Genomic DNA, 18,104 nt, shown 5'->3' on the forward strand with positions numbered 1-18,104 from the left:
AGGTAAAGAAAGATTCATGTTTTTACAACTTGTCATGGTTTTTAATGGACACTGTCTTTTATTGTCGAGGTTTTGGACTTTGCAACTCCACTAGACACGGCTTTACAAGGTGCTAGGAAACACATGTCAGACTGGTTTAAAAAAAAAAGAAAATACAGCCTGAAAAATGTATTATAATGGTTAATTGCTCTGAGAAGCAACTTGCTGCTTGAATCTACTGACTGACCCGACATATTTACAATGTTTATGGACAATTGAACTTAGTTAGTGGTATGTGGCTCAACTTTATGATTTCACACAGTAGATTATGTAAATATGAAGCTCTGCAACGCAGTGGACCATAATTGTAGCCCAAAAGAATAATTCACATGATTGAGCCAAATTGGACAATTTAAACCTGCCTTAGCCTTTTGTTACACAGTGTTAGGAGACACTGTTTTAAAGCTGCACACAGCTTCCTGTTTTCCAAAATCTCTAGACAGAAATACCTAAAAAAATTTATGACTTAAAATCCTTTGCAAAATCTGACTCAAGTTGTAATAAAATGAACTTTTCTTTCAGTGTTTGCTCAAAAAAGTTGTTGCTGTTGACTGATCTTTTTGTTTCATCCTCAGGGGTCACCACTGTCCTAACCATGACCACCCTGAGCATCAGTGCTAGAAACTCCCTTCCTAAGGTGGCCTATGCCACTGCCATGGACTGGTTCATGGCTGTGTGCTATGCCTTTGTCTTCTCTGCCTTGATTGAGTTTGCCACAGTCAACTACTTCACCAAGCGCAGCTGGGCGTGGGATGGGAAAAAAGAGGGCATGGAAATAAGGGTGAGTGATTCTTATTTGAAATAGTTTCAAATTTGGAAATAAATGTATGACATGACACGCTTGCACTTCGATTCATCACGCTGCACCAACATTAAAAACCACACACACATCACCCTAAAAAGCAAAGATTTCCAGGAAGGAGTTGGCTATTTTTTTTCCTGATTATTAAATTCTAGTTTAATTGCTTTGATAACTTTCTTAAAAATGCTCCAAGTTGCCCAGAAAGTCTTCATTTTACATTGGAGGAGCAATTAGGGCAAATTGCACTTTGGAAACATTGATAAAGAAAGTTCCTTCCTCAACGCAGTCTGGAGTACTCTATAAAGACTACAAAGAGAGCTTTTATTTATTCATTAACAGCCAAATGGAAGAGGTACAGTGGGGAGGAACAGTGAGACCAGAAACAGAGGTAAACTCCCTGAGACACTGGCTCTGATTTATGATGGCAGCATATGTTCACATCTCATCCTAAAGTCAGTGTAGGCTCATCTCCCCAGAAAATATGGCAGCTTTACATCCAGGAAACACATTGTAGGCACACCGATTAAAAACACTGAGTGTGCATCATTTAAAGTGAATCACTTGAAGCTGACGTTTTTATTTTAAGCATGAAATCTGATAAATCAGCGCTCACAGATGTTTAGTTTGTCAACAGCCTGGGCTGCTGGTGTGTTGCTTTAGAGGATATAAGACACTGAGTGGATTTATATCATGGAAGGAAAATAGAAACAGGGATAGGTACGGAGCATTTTCGCACAAAGTAGTTTTTTTGTGGACTGTGGTTTTATTTGGAGGAACCAGCGGTCTAAACAAGATGCTTTTCTATGAAGCTGTGATGAAGTTACATAAAAATAAATAAAAACTGATCAGTTTCACATGATAACCTTGGAGCCTAAATTAGCCATGATTTCTATGATGTGTTATGACTGATCACATCAAACGAAATAGATTAGAGGCATGAGACGCTATCAGAGTAGGCCACAGAGAGGCAATAAGGAAAATTAAAGCACTTGGTCTTATGCCAAACATATGAAATATCCATGTTTCTCTTGCCTAATTGATTCATTTAGCTGCAGCATATGCTTCAGAAGGGCTTGTTCGTTCCAGTAATGAAAGGAACAAATGCATTGTTCTCCTGTTTTCATATGGATCCCATGAATGATAGAAGCAGGTGCTGACAGTCTGCTGTGGTTTGACTGACAGTGTCGAGATGCTGCTGACTTTAAAATATGTTTTCCCTCTGCCAAAGAATATAGACCTAGAGTGGTTTTCCTCTATGTTTTTTTTTAGATGAGTTTCCAGCGAGTAAATCTTTGCATGGTGTTGAAAGAACAGCTTAAAATTTACAGCACAATTTGCAGAACCACATGTGGGGTTTCCAAAGGCACACTGACGGCGCGAAAGCTGGCAAACGCCACCATGTATATGCATTTCAGAAAAAGTGATACGTCCATTGCTTTGTATTAAATGATCATGCTTTTCTTGTCCTGTTTATCCATGTAAACGTCTAATTGTGTTTAAGTGGTAAATGTTGGCAAAGTAAATACTGTTGTTATGTTGCTGCTAGCACATAAAAATGCTGGAACACCTCTATCTGCCACAGACACGACATGAGAAAAAAAAACATATTTCTTCTACTGCGACAGACAGGGCCACAGATCTATTTTCTGCTACTAATGTACAAACTGTTTGACACAATCAGTACAGCCTTTCCCGTTTTTTCTAGCTTGACATTTGGTCCATTGAGTGATTGACAGAAATGCATATTGCTGCCACGGAACTTTTCAGTCGGTGGGGATAATTTGCAGCTTCACACTGCAGCAGAGTGGAGGGTTTTTTTTTTTTTTTTTCCTTTTGATGCCTCCTCTTAATGGCAACAGCCTGGGCTGCGTTCTCGGGGGCTGTGCTGAGCATGCAGTTGTCATGATAGATAAAAAAGAATGGGGTCACAGAGGGAGACATGGCACTCCCATCACACTCCCTGCTAGAATGAGCTACTGGAAAGCAAACGGAGCAGACTACACAAGCGTTTTCATTTTTAATATGTTTACAATAAAACCTGTAAGAAGAGAACGTATAAGGAAAGAGTGTTTTCCAGGGGAGAAGTTTAAGCTCAGTAAGTTCTTTTGAAAATACGGTCTCCAGTCATCAGAGGCAGGGTTTCAGCCACCACTCTTACCGGAACCAAACGATGACTTCATTGCCCTCAAGGTCCTTTTCTCTTCTTTCATTATTTTTTTTTAAGGTCTGAAATGGTGAGCTGTGGACGAGTTCATGTGCACTAATTTACTTTGCTGCTTATGGAGCTTTTCGGCCATTTTCCTCCTTTTTTGTTCGCCTAACATTCTGTTTGACAAGCGATCTACATAATTAGCTCTCCCTCACCAGCTGAAGGTGAGCTTATTACAGAAATTAGCTGGTGAGGGGTGTGGATGGAATGAAAGCCTGTGTATTCTTGGCGCTCCAGGACACGATTGGACACCAGTGTGTTGGTTGTTATATGCTGGTTTCATTGGCAGAGGTGGGAGCACCGGCTCGTTGTGCACTGGGCTTCGACGCCGGAGTCAAGGAATGATCACGGTTTTGCATATGTGCCCCATAATCTTGTGTATCCAGATGACTACATCTACAAACATTTTAACACAACAGATTGTTGCAGTCACGTTTCAGTGGAGCAGAGACACGACACTGCTGCTCGCTTTACTGTTGCAGGAACAAAAGGGGGAAGCTGCTACAGCTTGTTTTGCTAGCAAAAGTAAACTTTTTCTTTTCTGGAAGTTAGTGTACTCAGGTGGAAAACAAACCTTAGCAGTCATTTCTGGAGGCATCTTGTTATTATACTTTTTTAATGAAAATTTTTCCACGCCTTTGTTGTTTGAGCTGGAGGTGTCGTTGTGCACGAATGTTTGCCTCTTGGCGAGCTTCTTCTGACTGCTGCAACTAGACATAACCTTTGTAATACAGCAAGATGAAGTGGCTATATCTCACTAACCATGCTGAACTATGCTTTTATTGCATATTAGCACCATCATCAGCGGACACGGGGTTTTATCGGCTGCAGTATAACAACTTAGTTTGTCAATATCTGGTGATACCTGTTTTAGTGATGTGCTGTTTTAGGAAATGATGACAAAGAAGAAACAAAAGAGATAAACACAGGAAGGAGCGAAGGGGAAGCACAAGTGTTTTGTTGAAACAGAGTTTGCTTTGGTTTGGGATTATAAAGCATGTTTAATTAACACTGGCTGACAAGTAACCTGTAACACAACCTGCCATGATGAGACCAAGCTCAGGAACCCTACAACTACCAGATTTTCAAAAACATTTGGAAGTGTATGTGCCACTAAATAAACACACACACACACACACACACACACACACAGGGACATTGCATCTCCATTAACACAGTCCTCATGCTTATGCACCCACATGCTCACGTACTTGAGGCTATTAAATATGCCAACACCTCATCTCCAATCTTAGACAGGGACAGACTGTCACAAGGTTCAGTTACACGCACACATGCGCACACCGAGCTGCAAACAGCAGGACACAGCGAGACACAATTACCCCCAGGGTACTTAATCACACTCATAAAAAAAATTCTGATGCAACAATTTGCAGAAGTTACAAAGACAAGGTCAATAGATGCATTGTATTCAGGGGGTATTTGTGCCTGCAGCTAGCGAAATGACTTTGAATGGTGCACAAGACTCTGGCCGGAAGTAAATTGTGTGCTCTGTCACATTAGGTTGATAAAAACATGCACAGTGCCACATGTGGTTTCCCCAATAATTAGACCATATAAATTACATCAGAGGACAGCCCAGCTAAACAGCAACAGAAAATGACTTTGCCTGGCTCATTTGTCAGGTTACAGGGCAAAGAACATCCCTAATGCCAAGAACTGAAGAGTTTAGAGGGCTATGATTAAGGTCATACGACATGTTACAGCAGTCATTGGCTTTTCCTGCTGATGTAAGCCATTGCTGTGATGGAGGAGGCTCGTGCTGGTGTTGGACGTGGAGGGATCGATATTGTGGGAATGTATCTGGTTATCCAGCGGGCATCGGAGCGACTCTTTCTCACCCTATACTAACTGACTTGAGATAGACCCCTTCAGGCAGCGGCTCGCCATTCCTCTGTTTAATGCCATCACCGAGCTTTGTTAGCTCTCCACAAATCTCGCAGAGGAGTTTGAAGCATCATCCTGTTGTCCTGCTCGCTTGAGGACAAAACACTGACGTTTCATCCTCAACTCTGCTGCCTCCATCACCTTAGAAAAAAATCGCAAATAGTTACCAATGATTTATTTTGATGCCTACTGCGAATATTATTCCACTGCTTGTCACATTTGACATTAACAAGTGGTCTCACTGTGGGTTTTACTGACACACTGTTGCCTTGGTTCAGACACTGAGCAAACAGACAGCACTCGTCTTGTTGCATGTAAAGCCATGTTTCCGCCTCCATTTGTGAGTGTGTGTGAACAGCGAGGATGAAGACCAAAACAAAACACTTGGTGATGAGCTGTGTGCGGAAAGAGATCCGCAGTTTCGGAGGAGGGGGACATTAGTTAGGCTAATTAAAAAGATGGAGTGAAGTGAAAGGGAAGGAAAATTAAATGAAGATGGAAAAAAAAAATAGCAGAGAAAAAATTCAAGCCGGGCTCAAAGCAAAAGTGAAACAGGGAGCATTGAAAGTGAAACTCTGTTTTGTAGCACATCTTAAAGTGGTCACAGTGGGGATGAATCGTGTGAAGAAAATTAGCCCAGCACAGGCTCACCACACTGTGTCTGCCACACAGGAAACTAAAACTCTGCCCGGTGATCAATCTTGGTGCCCTACTTGTTCTCTACCCTGTACTCTTTTAGGTTGACTGGATCCTCTGGTGATGTAAGTTTAGCTATGTGAGAGTACCAATTTAGCAAATAAAATTCTGTCTCCCTGTGTGATTTTGACATAAAAGACAGTGTAATGATTTCTCTCTAGTAGCAGGAAGAAAGCAGTCGCTCCAGCCAGCTTTATCTCACACAGCCTTTGTCGTGTTTGTTTTATTGCAAGCTGTTTGCCTGAAGAGGCCTGGCTTCTCTCATTGATACAGTTTGTCAGACATGTTTTCAGGCACTGTTATTTTGCTTTGTTTCTAATCCTGCTCTGTGCTGCTACTGCTACTGTTAGCAGTATCAGACGCCAGTCCAGCCTGGTTCTGCAATGATGCAAAATACAATCGTCCCTATTCCCACACTCTTAATTTTACCAGCCTGACCATTTTGTCATGAATTTTTTTATCATGACTCTTTTTTTCTGCAATCTGATTTGTATGATGCAGATTTGAATTGACAATACTAATAGTGTAAAATGTTCAAAAGTAGTACCAGCTAGATGGTGATGAATAGAGTATGCACGTTGGGTAATTTTAATATAATTGGTAAACTTTTTTTCTTTTCTACTTTTCTTTTCAGGAACCGTTTCAGGCTAACATGGCCAGGATTAAAGATATGGTTAGGCTTTTGTTTTGTTCTTGTGTGTGTCGTGTCTCGTGGTGTTGCTTCTATTTCCTCTTTATGAGTTCAAATGGAAGTATTGTAAAGTCTGGTGCTTCGCTCCTGACAACCTTTACTTTACTGCCTTCTTCCTTTTCAGAGAAGAGAATCCGCGACTCTGTCCAAAAAGGCAAACAACACCTTCAACATTGTGGGCACCACCTACGCCATCAACGTAGCTAAAGACCAAGGTTTAACGACCATTTCCAAGAGCGCCACTGGACCGTCGGCCAAGCACCACCACTACCTGCATAAAATGGATGACCCCTACACGGAGGCCAAGAAGTCCTACAACCGAGTCAGCAAAGTGGACAAGATATCACGCATCATTTTCCCAGTTCTGTTCTTCATCTTCAACTTAGGCTACTGGGCCACATACGTCAACAGCAAACCCGCTATCATGAAGGCAAACAACCAAAACTGAATTTGACCGAATGCTAGGCCTGATCTGGTTTGGTTCAGGGGGTAGACAGGTTTGCAGGAGGCCAAGTCCATTACATCTTATTGTGTGTGTGTGTGTGTGTGTGTGTGTGAGTGAATGTGTGTGCGCACGTGTTTCGTGTGTCTGTTTTTTCTTAAGAGTTTGATATTTTGCACGTCTGTATAGGTGGAAGGCAAATTTGAACATACAATAGATTCACATATCGTAGTGGACCTTGGAGAGAGCACATTCTCACATCAGACTGTGTTTGTGTAGCTTTTCTTTTCTCCCCGCCACACTTTAGCTCTGGCCCTGGTCCCTTTTGTGAGTAACCAAGTGTTGCTTTGCCGTATCTCGATTGCTTGACGTTTCGTAGAGTAGTCAGATCGTGTTTTCACTATGTTTTGACATGTTTGCGCTTTGCTTGTAATAAGTTAGAGCAAGCATGCGTTTGAGGTTTCCATTGTAGTTCATTGCCAGTCATAAGGTTTTGACACACCCATCGAGCTAACGACATGCATGCACGCACGCACACAGATACACAGTGAGGCATCACATATCGCCAGCAGAGCCATTCGTTGGTCGCTTTACTGTGCTTTGTTAGCCGGGGGCAGCCTGTATAGTTCCATAGGAACGTCATTAATAATCGTCCGTGTCTGGCCTTCAGCTCACGTTGAATCTCAACGGACCCGATACAGTATCATCTGGAATTGCTTGGGCATCCCAGGGGTCTGCCTGTACATTTTCTAGTCCAGTGGCTCTTATTGTTTTAACTGGCTGACTGTGTTCAATGACAGAGAAGCTTGTGCCTTGGTGAATACACACATCATAAAGAAAAAGGCTTCGACACACTCACACTTGCATCGACAGCACACATATGCACCAAGGTCTGTGTGTATATTACATCCAAACACATACTGGTGTCCACAGGCTCCGTGCACTGCAGTGTGTGTACACTGTGCCCCACCCACCCACGGCCCATGGGCTTGGGCACCGAGTGTAAAATTGCCCATTAGTGTGGAAGGTTAACAGACCTCTGCCTGTGAGAAGATGAGGCTAAGAGATTAAAGGATCCAGCATAGTCCAGAACAATTATCATGTGCATTTATGTTGTGGCTCATGGTGTGGCCTCTCCATGAGCCGAGCAGTCATAACAAACTACCACCATTACCTCAGACTGAAGTCGAATTCTGAATTGAAGTTTATTATATGTTTTCCATGGAAATGCAAGTTACAGTAGATGTTTTATACGTTGAGTCATACCAGACACTCTCTCATCGGCAGGCACCCTGGTGCCTTGATTCCTTTGTTTTCTCTGCATCAGTCACTGTGGCTGTTTAGCTCCTTTATGATTTTTCTGCATTTTTGCTTTGTCATAATCAAGAGTCATGTTGCGCTTTTGCCCTTTTATACTTGATTGAGTAAAGTATATTGGTATTGATTTGATTGTCTACATATGCTGAACTTTTGTGTTTGTTTTGTGTTTTGTGGTAGACAACAAAGGCCAATATGTCAGTCACACAGTATTTCTAAACAAGGAGATATCATCACTGGAGACTTTTATGCTGTGAAATCGATAAAAAGAAAATAAAACTGCCTGATTTCTCCAACAATAAAATTATAAACTTAGTTTAATCACAGTGAATTGATTATTTTTCAACGAGTGATGGTCTCAAAGTTGAAAGTCAAATTTGTCTCCAGCTGTGGTAACTGTCTCCAACCTTTGTTTTCTGTTTGTTCAGTGACATCTGTATTTTTGTTATCTGTTGAATTTGGTACGTGTTTTTACAGATGTTATGATTTTGAAGAAATTTCTGTTGCTTTTTTTGCCGGATGCACTCTGGATATTTTGCATTATTCTTAATTATGGACTCTTTGACGACCGCTGTACATTAGACCCCAACGTGAAGTGGATCTCCTCAAACTGTATCTTCAGTGGTAAGCTTAGGAGAATGAGTAAATTGTGTTGTGGCCTCTCTAAAGATGTGTTAATAACACAAAACATGTACAATGTATCAGTCATAGGTTAATGCATGACAATCTGTACACGTGTATGTCTGCAACCTCCAATAATGGTGTTTGTCGCACTGAAATAGGGCTTAGTATCAATGTTTTTGTAGTTCATCCCAGTTACTCATCAATCTCCTCCTCATAGCCTCAGCAGCATCTGCATAAACACACTTACACTGCAATTATTTGTGCATATTGATGCGATGCTGATAATTTACAGCTGGTTCTGAAAGTGTTTTTACCCTCGTGTGGTACTCACAGATTTTAGAGTTAATTCAGAATATAAAATAAAACACACACGCTGAGCTGGTTCTACATCCATCTCAGTTACAAACGTTAGAAAAGGGAAAACTGGTTTGCATACGAGTACGGAGTTACATGACCACTCAAACTAAAATGTAGTTCCGGCCTTGGAAAACACATTCAGGTCAAATTTCAAAGTAACTGCAGGTTCATTTTTATCATAACAAAATGTGGGCTATTATTCTGTAATGTCGTTCCTATTTATTTATTCTATTACGATTAAATGTTGTGGTTGGTGGTAACAGTCTCACCAACTCCACTCTTGCAGTGATTTTAAATTATTTAACACTGCGGAGGACAGAATTTTTTAACCATAACATCCAAACAAAACAGTCTACATCCCATGTGCATGTGGACCATAAAGACCATATTGTTCATTTTCGTCATTCAGAGACTTGGAACACAAATGGAACAACATGAATATCTCCTGGAAAACCATTTTCATATTCAAACAACACAGTTTATAAACTCAAACAAGAGACAGACTGACATGATAAACCATGACACTTTTTTATAGTCACATCAAATTCATGATTAAAAATCAGGTATATGTGTGCGTGTTCAATAGCAACGCCTAATACTTCCACATATTTCTTAATAAATAGAGACATGCTGACACTTTTTGAATCTAAGATATTTCATGAACTGATAAACTGTTTCAGTGCGGTGCCCTGTCTCACATTCAGACTCGATTTTTAACATTTTGTCTGAAACAAACTGATTCATGGTACACATCTGCTGTGGGTTTCCAAGGCCTGCTGGCTGCTGCTAATTCAGGATCTGATGACACACAGCGCTAATGTTTATGTATGATTCCTCTGAGTAATGTGATCAAGGTACTCTAGGTAAGTAGTCCTACGCAGCAGCCGCTGAGTATTTCAACAGGATTTGTGAAAGAACCTGCCTCAAAGACAGTCACAAATCTGACCAATATGCCCACTCAACTTTAGTCAACCGGCCTGATCAGTATCTTGTACAATGATGGCAACCAAAGACACATTCACCAGGTAATTTCATCTGTGTTCAAACTGCTCACTAATGAAACAGCAAATTTCCTAAGTGGGATTTTATTTATTTCATTCACAGTAATCAATTAGTCAAATTAGCCACACCAAGATAGCAAATGTTCCCCGTGAAAGTTATAGGGACAAAGTATTTATAAAATAATTTGAAATGATTTCCCAGGAGACTCATTTAGATTTTGGTGTGCTCCATTTGTTATATGACACTTGAATGTTAATTACATATTTACTCATCATTCTGTATGTTGATATTTCGTTGAGTACAATATGCAGGATTACCTTTTTAATGCACATGTCTGTTGGTAGCAAAAAAAAAAAAAGGGGGGGAAAAACACTTCCAGAGCCACATAACCACAAGCTCTGCACTCTGCAGCTGAACTACAGCAGAATCTCTGTCATCCAAACTGCTCAGACCGATGAGTGAGTGGCCATAGCAAAGACATCATGCAATCGGGCAAAATAAGAGATGACTGAGTTTCTTTGAAAGAAGAAATGGTAATAAAACAGTGTCTTTGAACTGTATGCATGTACAACTTGCATATTAGGACAAGAGTTTGTGGTCATTTTGGATTGTTTTTTCATTCCTGAGGGGTTTTGATTAACAAAACTGCTGTATTGTTGCCATTTAGGTTTGGTTGTGATTGTGATTTTATTTCATGTGCTAAATCTTTTCCTCACAGGGCCAGAGTTAACTTCAGCAAAAACATGTCATCCTATAAGATACAGTATATTAAGAGTATATTACTATATGAATATATTTATGCTATTCAGTACAGCATTAAATATTATATGTTTTATACGACATAACCTCTACAGCATTGATGCAAATCTCTTGATGGGTAGAAAGCCGTAGAAAAATAGATAAACTAAACAAATTATTAAACTAAGTGGCAACAATTCTAATTGCTCAGAAAAGTGTTACTAAGTCGTGAATTTGTAGATATTGTGAAATCAATTCCAATAGTTTTTGTGAATATTGATATGTCACGTCATTTATTTTTACATCTAATAAGTACTGCTGTCTTACATTGAGCTCTGTAACACTACGTGTTATGGTATTTTAAAAGCGTACAGTAGAGATAATATTCATTGAGCTACTTACAAGATCAGTACCTTGTGTGCACTTTTCAAACCTAACTGTGAATTAGCAGCTGTCTGCAAACAGGAGTTGTCTCTCTACTGCAATTTCACTGCATGTCCCTACGCATTGAGATCTCAAAGACTTCCTACACAAAGACAGCTCCGGGAAATAAGTGGACTTTGTGTTTTTGTTGGGAGGTTGCTCTCTATATGCTCAGTGACTGGACTCTGTATGTTGCCCTCTCTCGTTCATGTCCTTACTGTATGAGATGTAGCAGTTGGAAATGGGGATTAAAAAGGACGTTGCATTTTATCTTGGATCCCTTCTTGGTCCCATTTGAGCCTCAAAAAGGTGCATATTTTCAACACAGTGGACTCGTCTGATATTCCTTTAGAGGCTCATTTGAACAGTATTTTTGTCTGATTCTTTGTGTCGTTGTTGGGGCTGTGCATGCGGCCATTTTGTTTGTAGTGTTTACACTGGCATTTATTAGGGAGAGAAATCGAGCAGTACAAGGTGAGGACATCCTACACACGGTGCACACACTCAAATCAAAGCGCAGCCACAGCCACTCACAATATCTGTGACTACACACAACACCTTACACACAAATGAGATAAATTAGCAAAGGCACAACATAAGATTTATGTTATACATTTTCTTAAGCTCAGTATTCATACTGTATATCTAATGTGGTGCCTCATTGCAGCTACTTAACAATGATTACTAACTACTGGTAATTAATTGTCTAAATCAGATTCTGAAATTGCCAAAACAATGTTATTCCCAAATCTTAGGGTCAGGATCTATGAAATTACTTTGCCTATGAAAGGTGCTGATGGAGGCACAGTAAAGAGAAACACTGTGCTTGCAGAGCCTCACATGTAAACATGTTTCAAGGCTGCACTGGTGAAATTTGACCAAGGTGCTGCAACAGCTCACCCATTTGACTTAGTAGGTAAGAACAGCAAATCCTTAAAGCCCCTCTCTATGAGAAAACTGCCAAAAATACCCAACAAGCTTTGTGTTTTGTATCATCAACATCATCACTGAGATGAGATGAGACTGAACTGAGATGGGATCGACAAAAAAGGGATCAAAGATTTATAACAAATACCTGTACAGAGTGGTGAACGAAGCAGGGGAGTTTCATGGGAGTATTTTGAATAAACAAGGCTGTGCTGCAGTCTACAGACTTTGAAGGTTACTGTTACTCTCTGGCTCCAGTCCAGCCCTGACTGCCCTGTAGGTGCCTTCAACTGCACAGGAAGGCTATTACATTTAAAGCAAAAACATTTCATTTTTCTCAACACGCCAGGGAAAATGAGCTTTCTAAAGCTCCCTGCGTGGACATATAAGGTTGTTTGCTTGCTCGTGCTTGCTATGATAAATGAAACAATCCATTGCGCATTTAGTGGCTTTTGTTCGCAACAGCTTCAGCACCACATAGTTCTTGTGTTTGTGAGCTGCACCAATGTTGTTACTTATCACACATTTGAGATTAAAGACTAAAGACATTCTTATTTACCTGGGGTTAAGGCTGTCTTCTACTAGGATAACAGCTCTGTTTGTATAAAAATGTAGGATAGAAAGAGAATAGTGACACAAACTGTCAATACAAATCATTGAATTATCACTTAGGTGGTAATTTACAGTAGAAATTCATAATATTTGCAATAGCAAATACATACACATTACAAGGAGTAAAGAATATTATGAGAGGTAGCGTCACAAAAATAAAAATGTGTTATCAAAATATGAATATATAGTCTCAAAACGCCTGAGATATAATCCCCAACAAATATGTTGTTTTCACATGAGCAGCAACCTGCCATCACAGGAAGCCTGCTTTCATTTAAATAAATGCCAAGGTAAGAGTTATGTAAGCAAAACAGAAGTATAAGGCAACTGCAACTGTCAAAGTATATCATTTGTACAAATTGTACAAACCGATGACCTCAGTGATTAGGGCAAGTCAAGGGACGCTCACACTAAACATGCAAACAGGGCTAATGTGCTTCTCTCTGTGACGCTCAGTCAGTATTGTGAAGAAAGGTATTCATAGTGTTAATACTAACCCTCTCGTTGATGTGAAAACAGAACGTACTAAAGAGGGAAGTTGATGTCTGATCTGCACTGACTCATGTGGGTGGTGCAGAGCAGATCGGACATAAAAGAAGCTTCCCCTTTGTTTTTAACATTTAACTGTGTCCACCTTTCTGTTACTGAGGTTTCTTTGCCGAGGCGACTGACAAACTGTCTCCATCTTTCTGTCCAGGAGCTGCTGTTCTTTACAGTGAATAAAGATAAAGTCCTTTCACGTGTCTGTTAGTGTGAGTGAGTGTTTGGTAAAATACACTGCTGAATTCAGTTAATGAAAAACATTACAGAGAATACTGAAGCTCCCAGTAACGGCCTGGTCCACCAAAATGTCACTCAGGGGGGTCTTCAATCTAAAACATGCAGTTATGCAAAGGCAATGACACCATTACACTGCAGCCAGCTGGGGGGCACTTGTTTTATAGTTCAAACCATTCAGAAACATTTCAGACAGACAACTCGCACAGAACAGATTTACATAAATGCAGAATATTTAAGGTTGATATTTTGCATGTAAGCCCATTGTCACTTCCTGCAAGCAAACACGCGCCGAGTTCAGCGCAGGAGAAACTGAGTGACGATAATGGACTCCACCACACCAGAAAACACATTAGACAACCCAACGCCAGATTATCTAGAGTCCACTCAGAGAGAGATGGCCCAGCTGCCATGTGGCCATTACCTACCAGAGAACCTCTGATAATTGAGATGGAAAAATCTAAACCCAACAAACCAGCTGACATGCAACAAGTAAACACACGTCAGCTGCTGCACGCGACAGATAATTATTACCTACTGCACATTAAACCTGCAAAAATTTAAGTCATAAAGCGAATAATCTCTACTCATATAATGTTATGCAGTGTTGTGAAGCAGCTGATGACCTTAAGTACACGGATATGAGTTTAAGTCACCAATAAGTGCAGTGAAGTGTAGCAGCAGCATAAACTGTAGGCCACTCAGCACTTAAGATGTAATTATGATATAAGAAAACTGTAAATGAAGCTGTCACATTAACCTGTTACCCTGAGCTATAATGCTGAGCTGAATATAAAGTCTATGGAGAAAAATGTGGATGTGACAGCCTAGCTTGTGTTTCAGAAAAGCCTTCATGAGGCCAATATTACAGGAGGATAATTATGTGTATGGTCTTTGCTCATGACAACAGAAAGCGTACATCTGGCTTTTAACCTTTCTAGTGAGCCAAAAGCAAAATCCAAAACAACAACAAGCTAGAAAAAAAAAAAAATAGCCACAAACAGCTCATAACTCTTGGTGACATCTGAGTCATGTCTGAGTCAAAAATGAGAAGCATGAAAGCATCGCCACGCACCTGTCAGCCAGCAACCAAAGCAAAAGGCTACAAAAACAGATTTCACAATAAAAGCAATTACAGCACACAGGTACATCATAGCAGTCTATTAGCAGAGCAAGAAAATGACCACAAGCATCTCTGTAGGAAGCCAAACAACCAGCAGCCATATTGTCAAGTGCATAAACAAGCTGTACAAAACTCTCCTGTTGTCTACTCACTAAATAAACTGAATAATGAGCTTGCCTGGTTTGTTGAAGTGAAGCTGTGACACTCTACGTCTTTAGCAGAAGATTTCTTGAAGTAGAGCCGCCCTGGTCCCAGACTGCAGACCGGACAAGAAGACCCCCCCTTCCAGCTTGAACTTTGTGTCTGAGGCCGACAGGTGAGAGCGCAGCCGACCGTCCTGAAGGTACCGTCGGTGCAGGTGAGTTAACCACTTAGCTGCTCAGTGTCTAAAGTGTTAACAGCAGAGTTGGGTTTTTTGTTTGTTTTTTTTTTTTATAATATTAGCGACTAGCCAAAACAGTGTGAGTGGGCCGATGTGAAAAGTTTAAATGGACCGCCATTTTTCAAAGGGTGCGTTTGATACTATGTTTCTGCAGGGTCAGCACCTCCAGGGCCGCGGCACCAAGGTGGTGCTGATTTCCAGGACCCTGGTTTCTCGCTACAGAGCCACCTACCGATGGCTAGAGGCAGGGTCCGCATGTCCTGGGCACATGTTTAAAACAAACGCACCATGCATAGCCTAAGTCTAAGTTGAGCAGGAAGCGTTCATCAAATAGACCTCTGACACATTTAACTTGTCACAGTAGTGAGAACACAGGTGTTACTAATAACGTTATTTAAGATGGCGCCTCTGTATCCAGGTGCTCACATTAAACTATACCAATGCACTCATCATTAATTTGATTATTTACACCTGTGCTGTTACTGTAAATGTCAATATATATTAAATGAGACAGGAAAACAGGGACTGACTAATCATTGGATTATAATTATTGACACATTACATCACTGTAATGTTGAAGCTGGTTATTTTAACTACTTTATATATTGGTATTTATTGTAAATATACTCCAGGTCAGTGAAGTGCTATTAGATCTTAAACTATAATAATACATAATAATTTATTCGCTGATTATATTTTGTATTATTAATGTGAATCTGCAAAGTAATTAGGCTATCAAATAAATTTAATGCAGCAGAGTTTTTCCTCTCTGAAATGCAGTAGAGTAGAAGTTAACAGAAAATTGCAATACACAAGTAAAGTACAAGTAACTCAAAACTGTGCTTGCATACAGTACTTGCAGGTAATGGAGTATTTTTAGGTTGTAGTATTGCTGCGTTTACTTATGCTAGATAAAGGATCTTAATTTCTCTACCACAAACTATCAGAGTCATGTAGACAAATGTTAATTTACATTCCTAACTACCAAAGTCAAAGTCTAATTGAACTAATTTGACCATCTCATTCAACATGTAACTGCACCCACCATCCTCAAATATTAGTCCAAGCCTTTAAAATGTGTTTTTTTGGTATGTTTGGTATTTTAATGTTTCTGGTATAATCTAAAATTGCCAAGAGTAATTTTATCAATCAGGTAAAACTGTGAAGAACCACAGTTACTGACACAGTTTCATCTTCAGGCGATCAAAATTTGACATAAAATACATCCAAACTAAGCCAATCAAGTAAAGTAACATTAATAAAACATCACTATACTGGAAGTCGTTACTATCACTAAACAAACAAGAAAAATTTCCATGACACAAAGTAGTCAGGCCATTCTGAGATGCTTTAGAAATGTGGAGGTGTGAATAACAGAGACTGCAGGTATTGCGTCAATTGACATTTAATCAGTCAGTCATCTTGCAACATCTCTCAGCTTCTAAAAGCCTTATCTTTATGCCCACTGATGTCTCTGACAACCAAAGGCAGTATTATTATCTTTAATGGTGCCCATGTAGTGATCAAGTGCACTGCCTTTCCATATTCAAGCCTTTGGAGCAGTTTCCTCTCAATGTCAACTCTAATTATTCACTATAACCTGCTTCTTTCTACTTCTCTGTTTCAACTGTTCAGGTGATTTCTTTTTTACTAATTGTATTACCATAGTACAAATATAACCCTGTTTGGACATAATACACTTTAGTCTCTTCTATAGTAAGTCCAGTGAAGTGCTTGCTCATGGTGGGAATTGTTGGGTCTCTGTCAATAATATACAGTCTAGACTTCTTCTATGTGAGAAGTGCCCTGAGATAACTTCTGTTATGATTTGGTGCTATATAAAAAAAGTGGCTTGACTTGACTTGACATTATTCATTCAGCCACTTGTCATTTGGACAAATGAAATAACCTTTTCCTTTCCCAAGAGCAGATTTATCCAGAGAGGAAAAATGTGTCTGTATCTGTAGAGTACAGTGTCACATGTTCTCAATGATATGGTCTGTATAAAACATGTACTATAGTAGCACTTTGTGTTACACATCAGAAATAACCTGTTATTTATTTAGTGATTATAAAGTGATTATTGGTACCAAAAGTAATTAACCATTACAATACAACCATAACAATAATAAAGTACTTATCCAAGACATACAGCTGACGGTTCTCCTGCATATTTACCTCCTAATAACCATAGTACAATGTTGCTATCCACAGGTCAGTACATTACAGAATAATAATAGTGTATATTACTTTCACCTCTTCCATGATTTATTATTATGTCCTTTTCCACTGACATCATATCCAAGTGCTGTCAACATGCACTTGTGTACACTATGTGGTGGGAAGCTGGACCATCTAGTATTTGTTTACAGTGTTTTCTTTTCCCTCCAGGGCTCCTCTACTTTGATGACACCTTGTAATATTAGCGCTCGCCTCGTTTACTGGACCTCAGCTCAGCTTGACAGTTTTTACCACAGGAGATACTACTTGCCCCCAGTGCTTACTGCTTTTCTGCGATTAGTTCAGGTACTGGAGCCCTCCAGGCAGATACTTTGCCTGAAGGGTTTGTTAAGAGCAGGCTTTTGTGGCTTTGTTGTTAATTAGGTTGCTTCTTTTGTGTACTAGTGAAAATAACACTTGAATTGTCTGCATCCATGCCTGCTCTCTGCTGCTCTAGATACAGACGTGTTCATTTGAAAAATACTTAAGTGAAATCAACTCACTGAACTTAATTAGATTTAATTAAATAGTCTATTATTAATAGGTAACTAGGCAACTATATTTAAAAGTAAATATTTTGGTAGTATAAAAACCGGTAATAAGAAATTAAACATCACTACTAATCATTAGTGTGCTGTGCCCTCTAGTGGCCAGAGAGATGTAGAATGCGTCATTAGTTTGATTCATTTAGCTTGATAGGTCCCGAATTTTAGAACTTGGGTAGATATAGTTAAGATTAAGATGCTTCATACAGCTTCTGGTCTTTATTTCTGCAGTGCTGTGTCAGTTACAGCAGCAATGTTTAGTAACCTTAAAGT

General features: G+C 39.8%; 1 protein-coding gene across 3 annotated transcripts in view; it reads left to right on the plus strand.

Annotated features, from left to right (window-relative positions):
* gabra3 (gamma-aminobutyric acid type A receptor subunit alpha3) overlaps window positions 1-17,039 on the plus strand; it is an 89,053-nt gene extending 72,014 nt beyond the window's left edge. The window contains exons 9-11 of one of the 3 annotated variants that reach the window (XR_011684877.1): window positions 615-820; window positions 6,467-15,042; window positions 15,221-17,039. Coding sequence is in view for 2 of the 3 variants with exons in the window: in XM_071460708.1 (XP_071316809.1) it covers window positions 615-820; window positions 6,286-6,324; window positions 6,467-6,790 (569 nt within the window). In the remaining variant the exon portion in view is untranslated. Of the gene's footprint in view, window positions 1-614; window positions 821-6,285; window positions 6,325-6,466 lie in introns of all 3 variants that reach the window. The other 2 variants (XM_071460708.1, XM_071460707.1) reach the window with 2 other exon arrangements.
* Window positions 17,040-18,104: the final 1,065 nt, after the last annotated feature.

Source organism: Trachinotus anak, unplaced genomic scaffold (genome assembly GCF_046630095.1).
Source record: "Trachinotus anak isolate AG129_WGS33_773 ecotype Australia unplaced genomic scaffold, CSIRO_AGI_Tana_v1 ptg000024l, whole genome shotgun sequence".
Classification (NCBI taxonomy): Eukaryota; Metazoa; Chordata; class Actinopteri; order Carangiformes; family Carangidae; genus Trachinotus; species Trachinotus anak.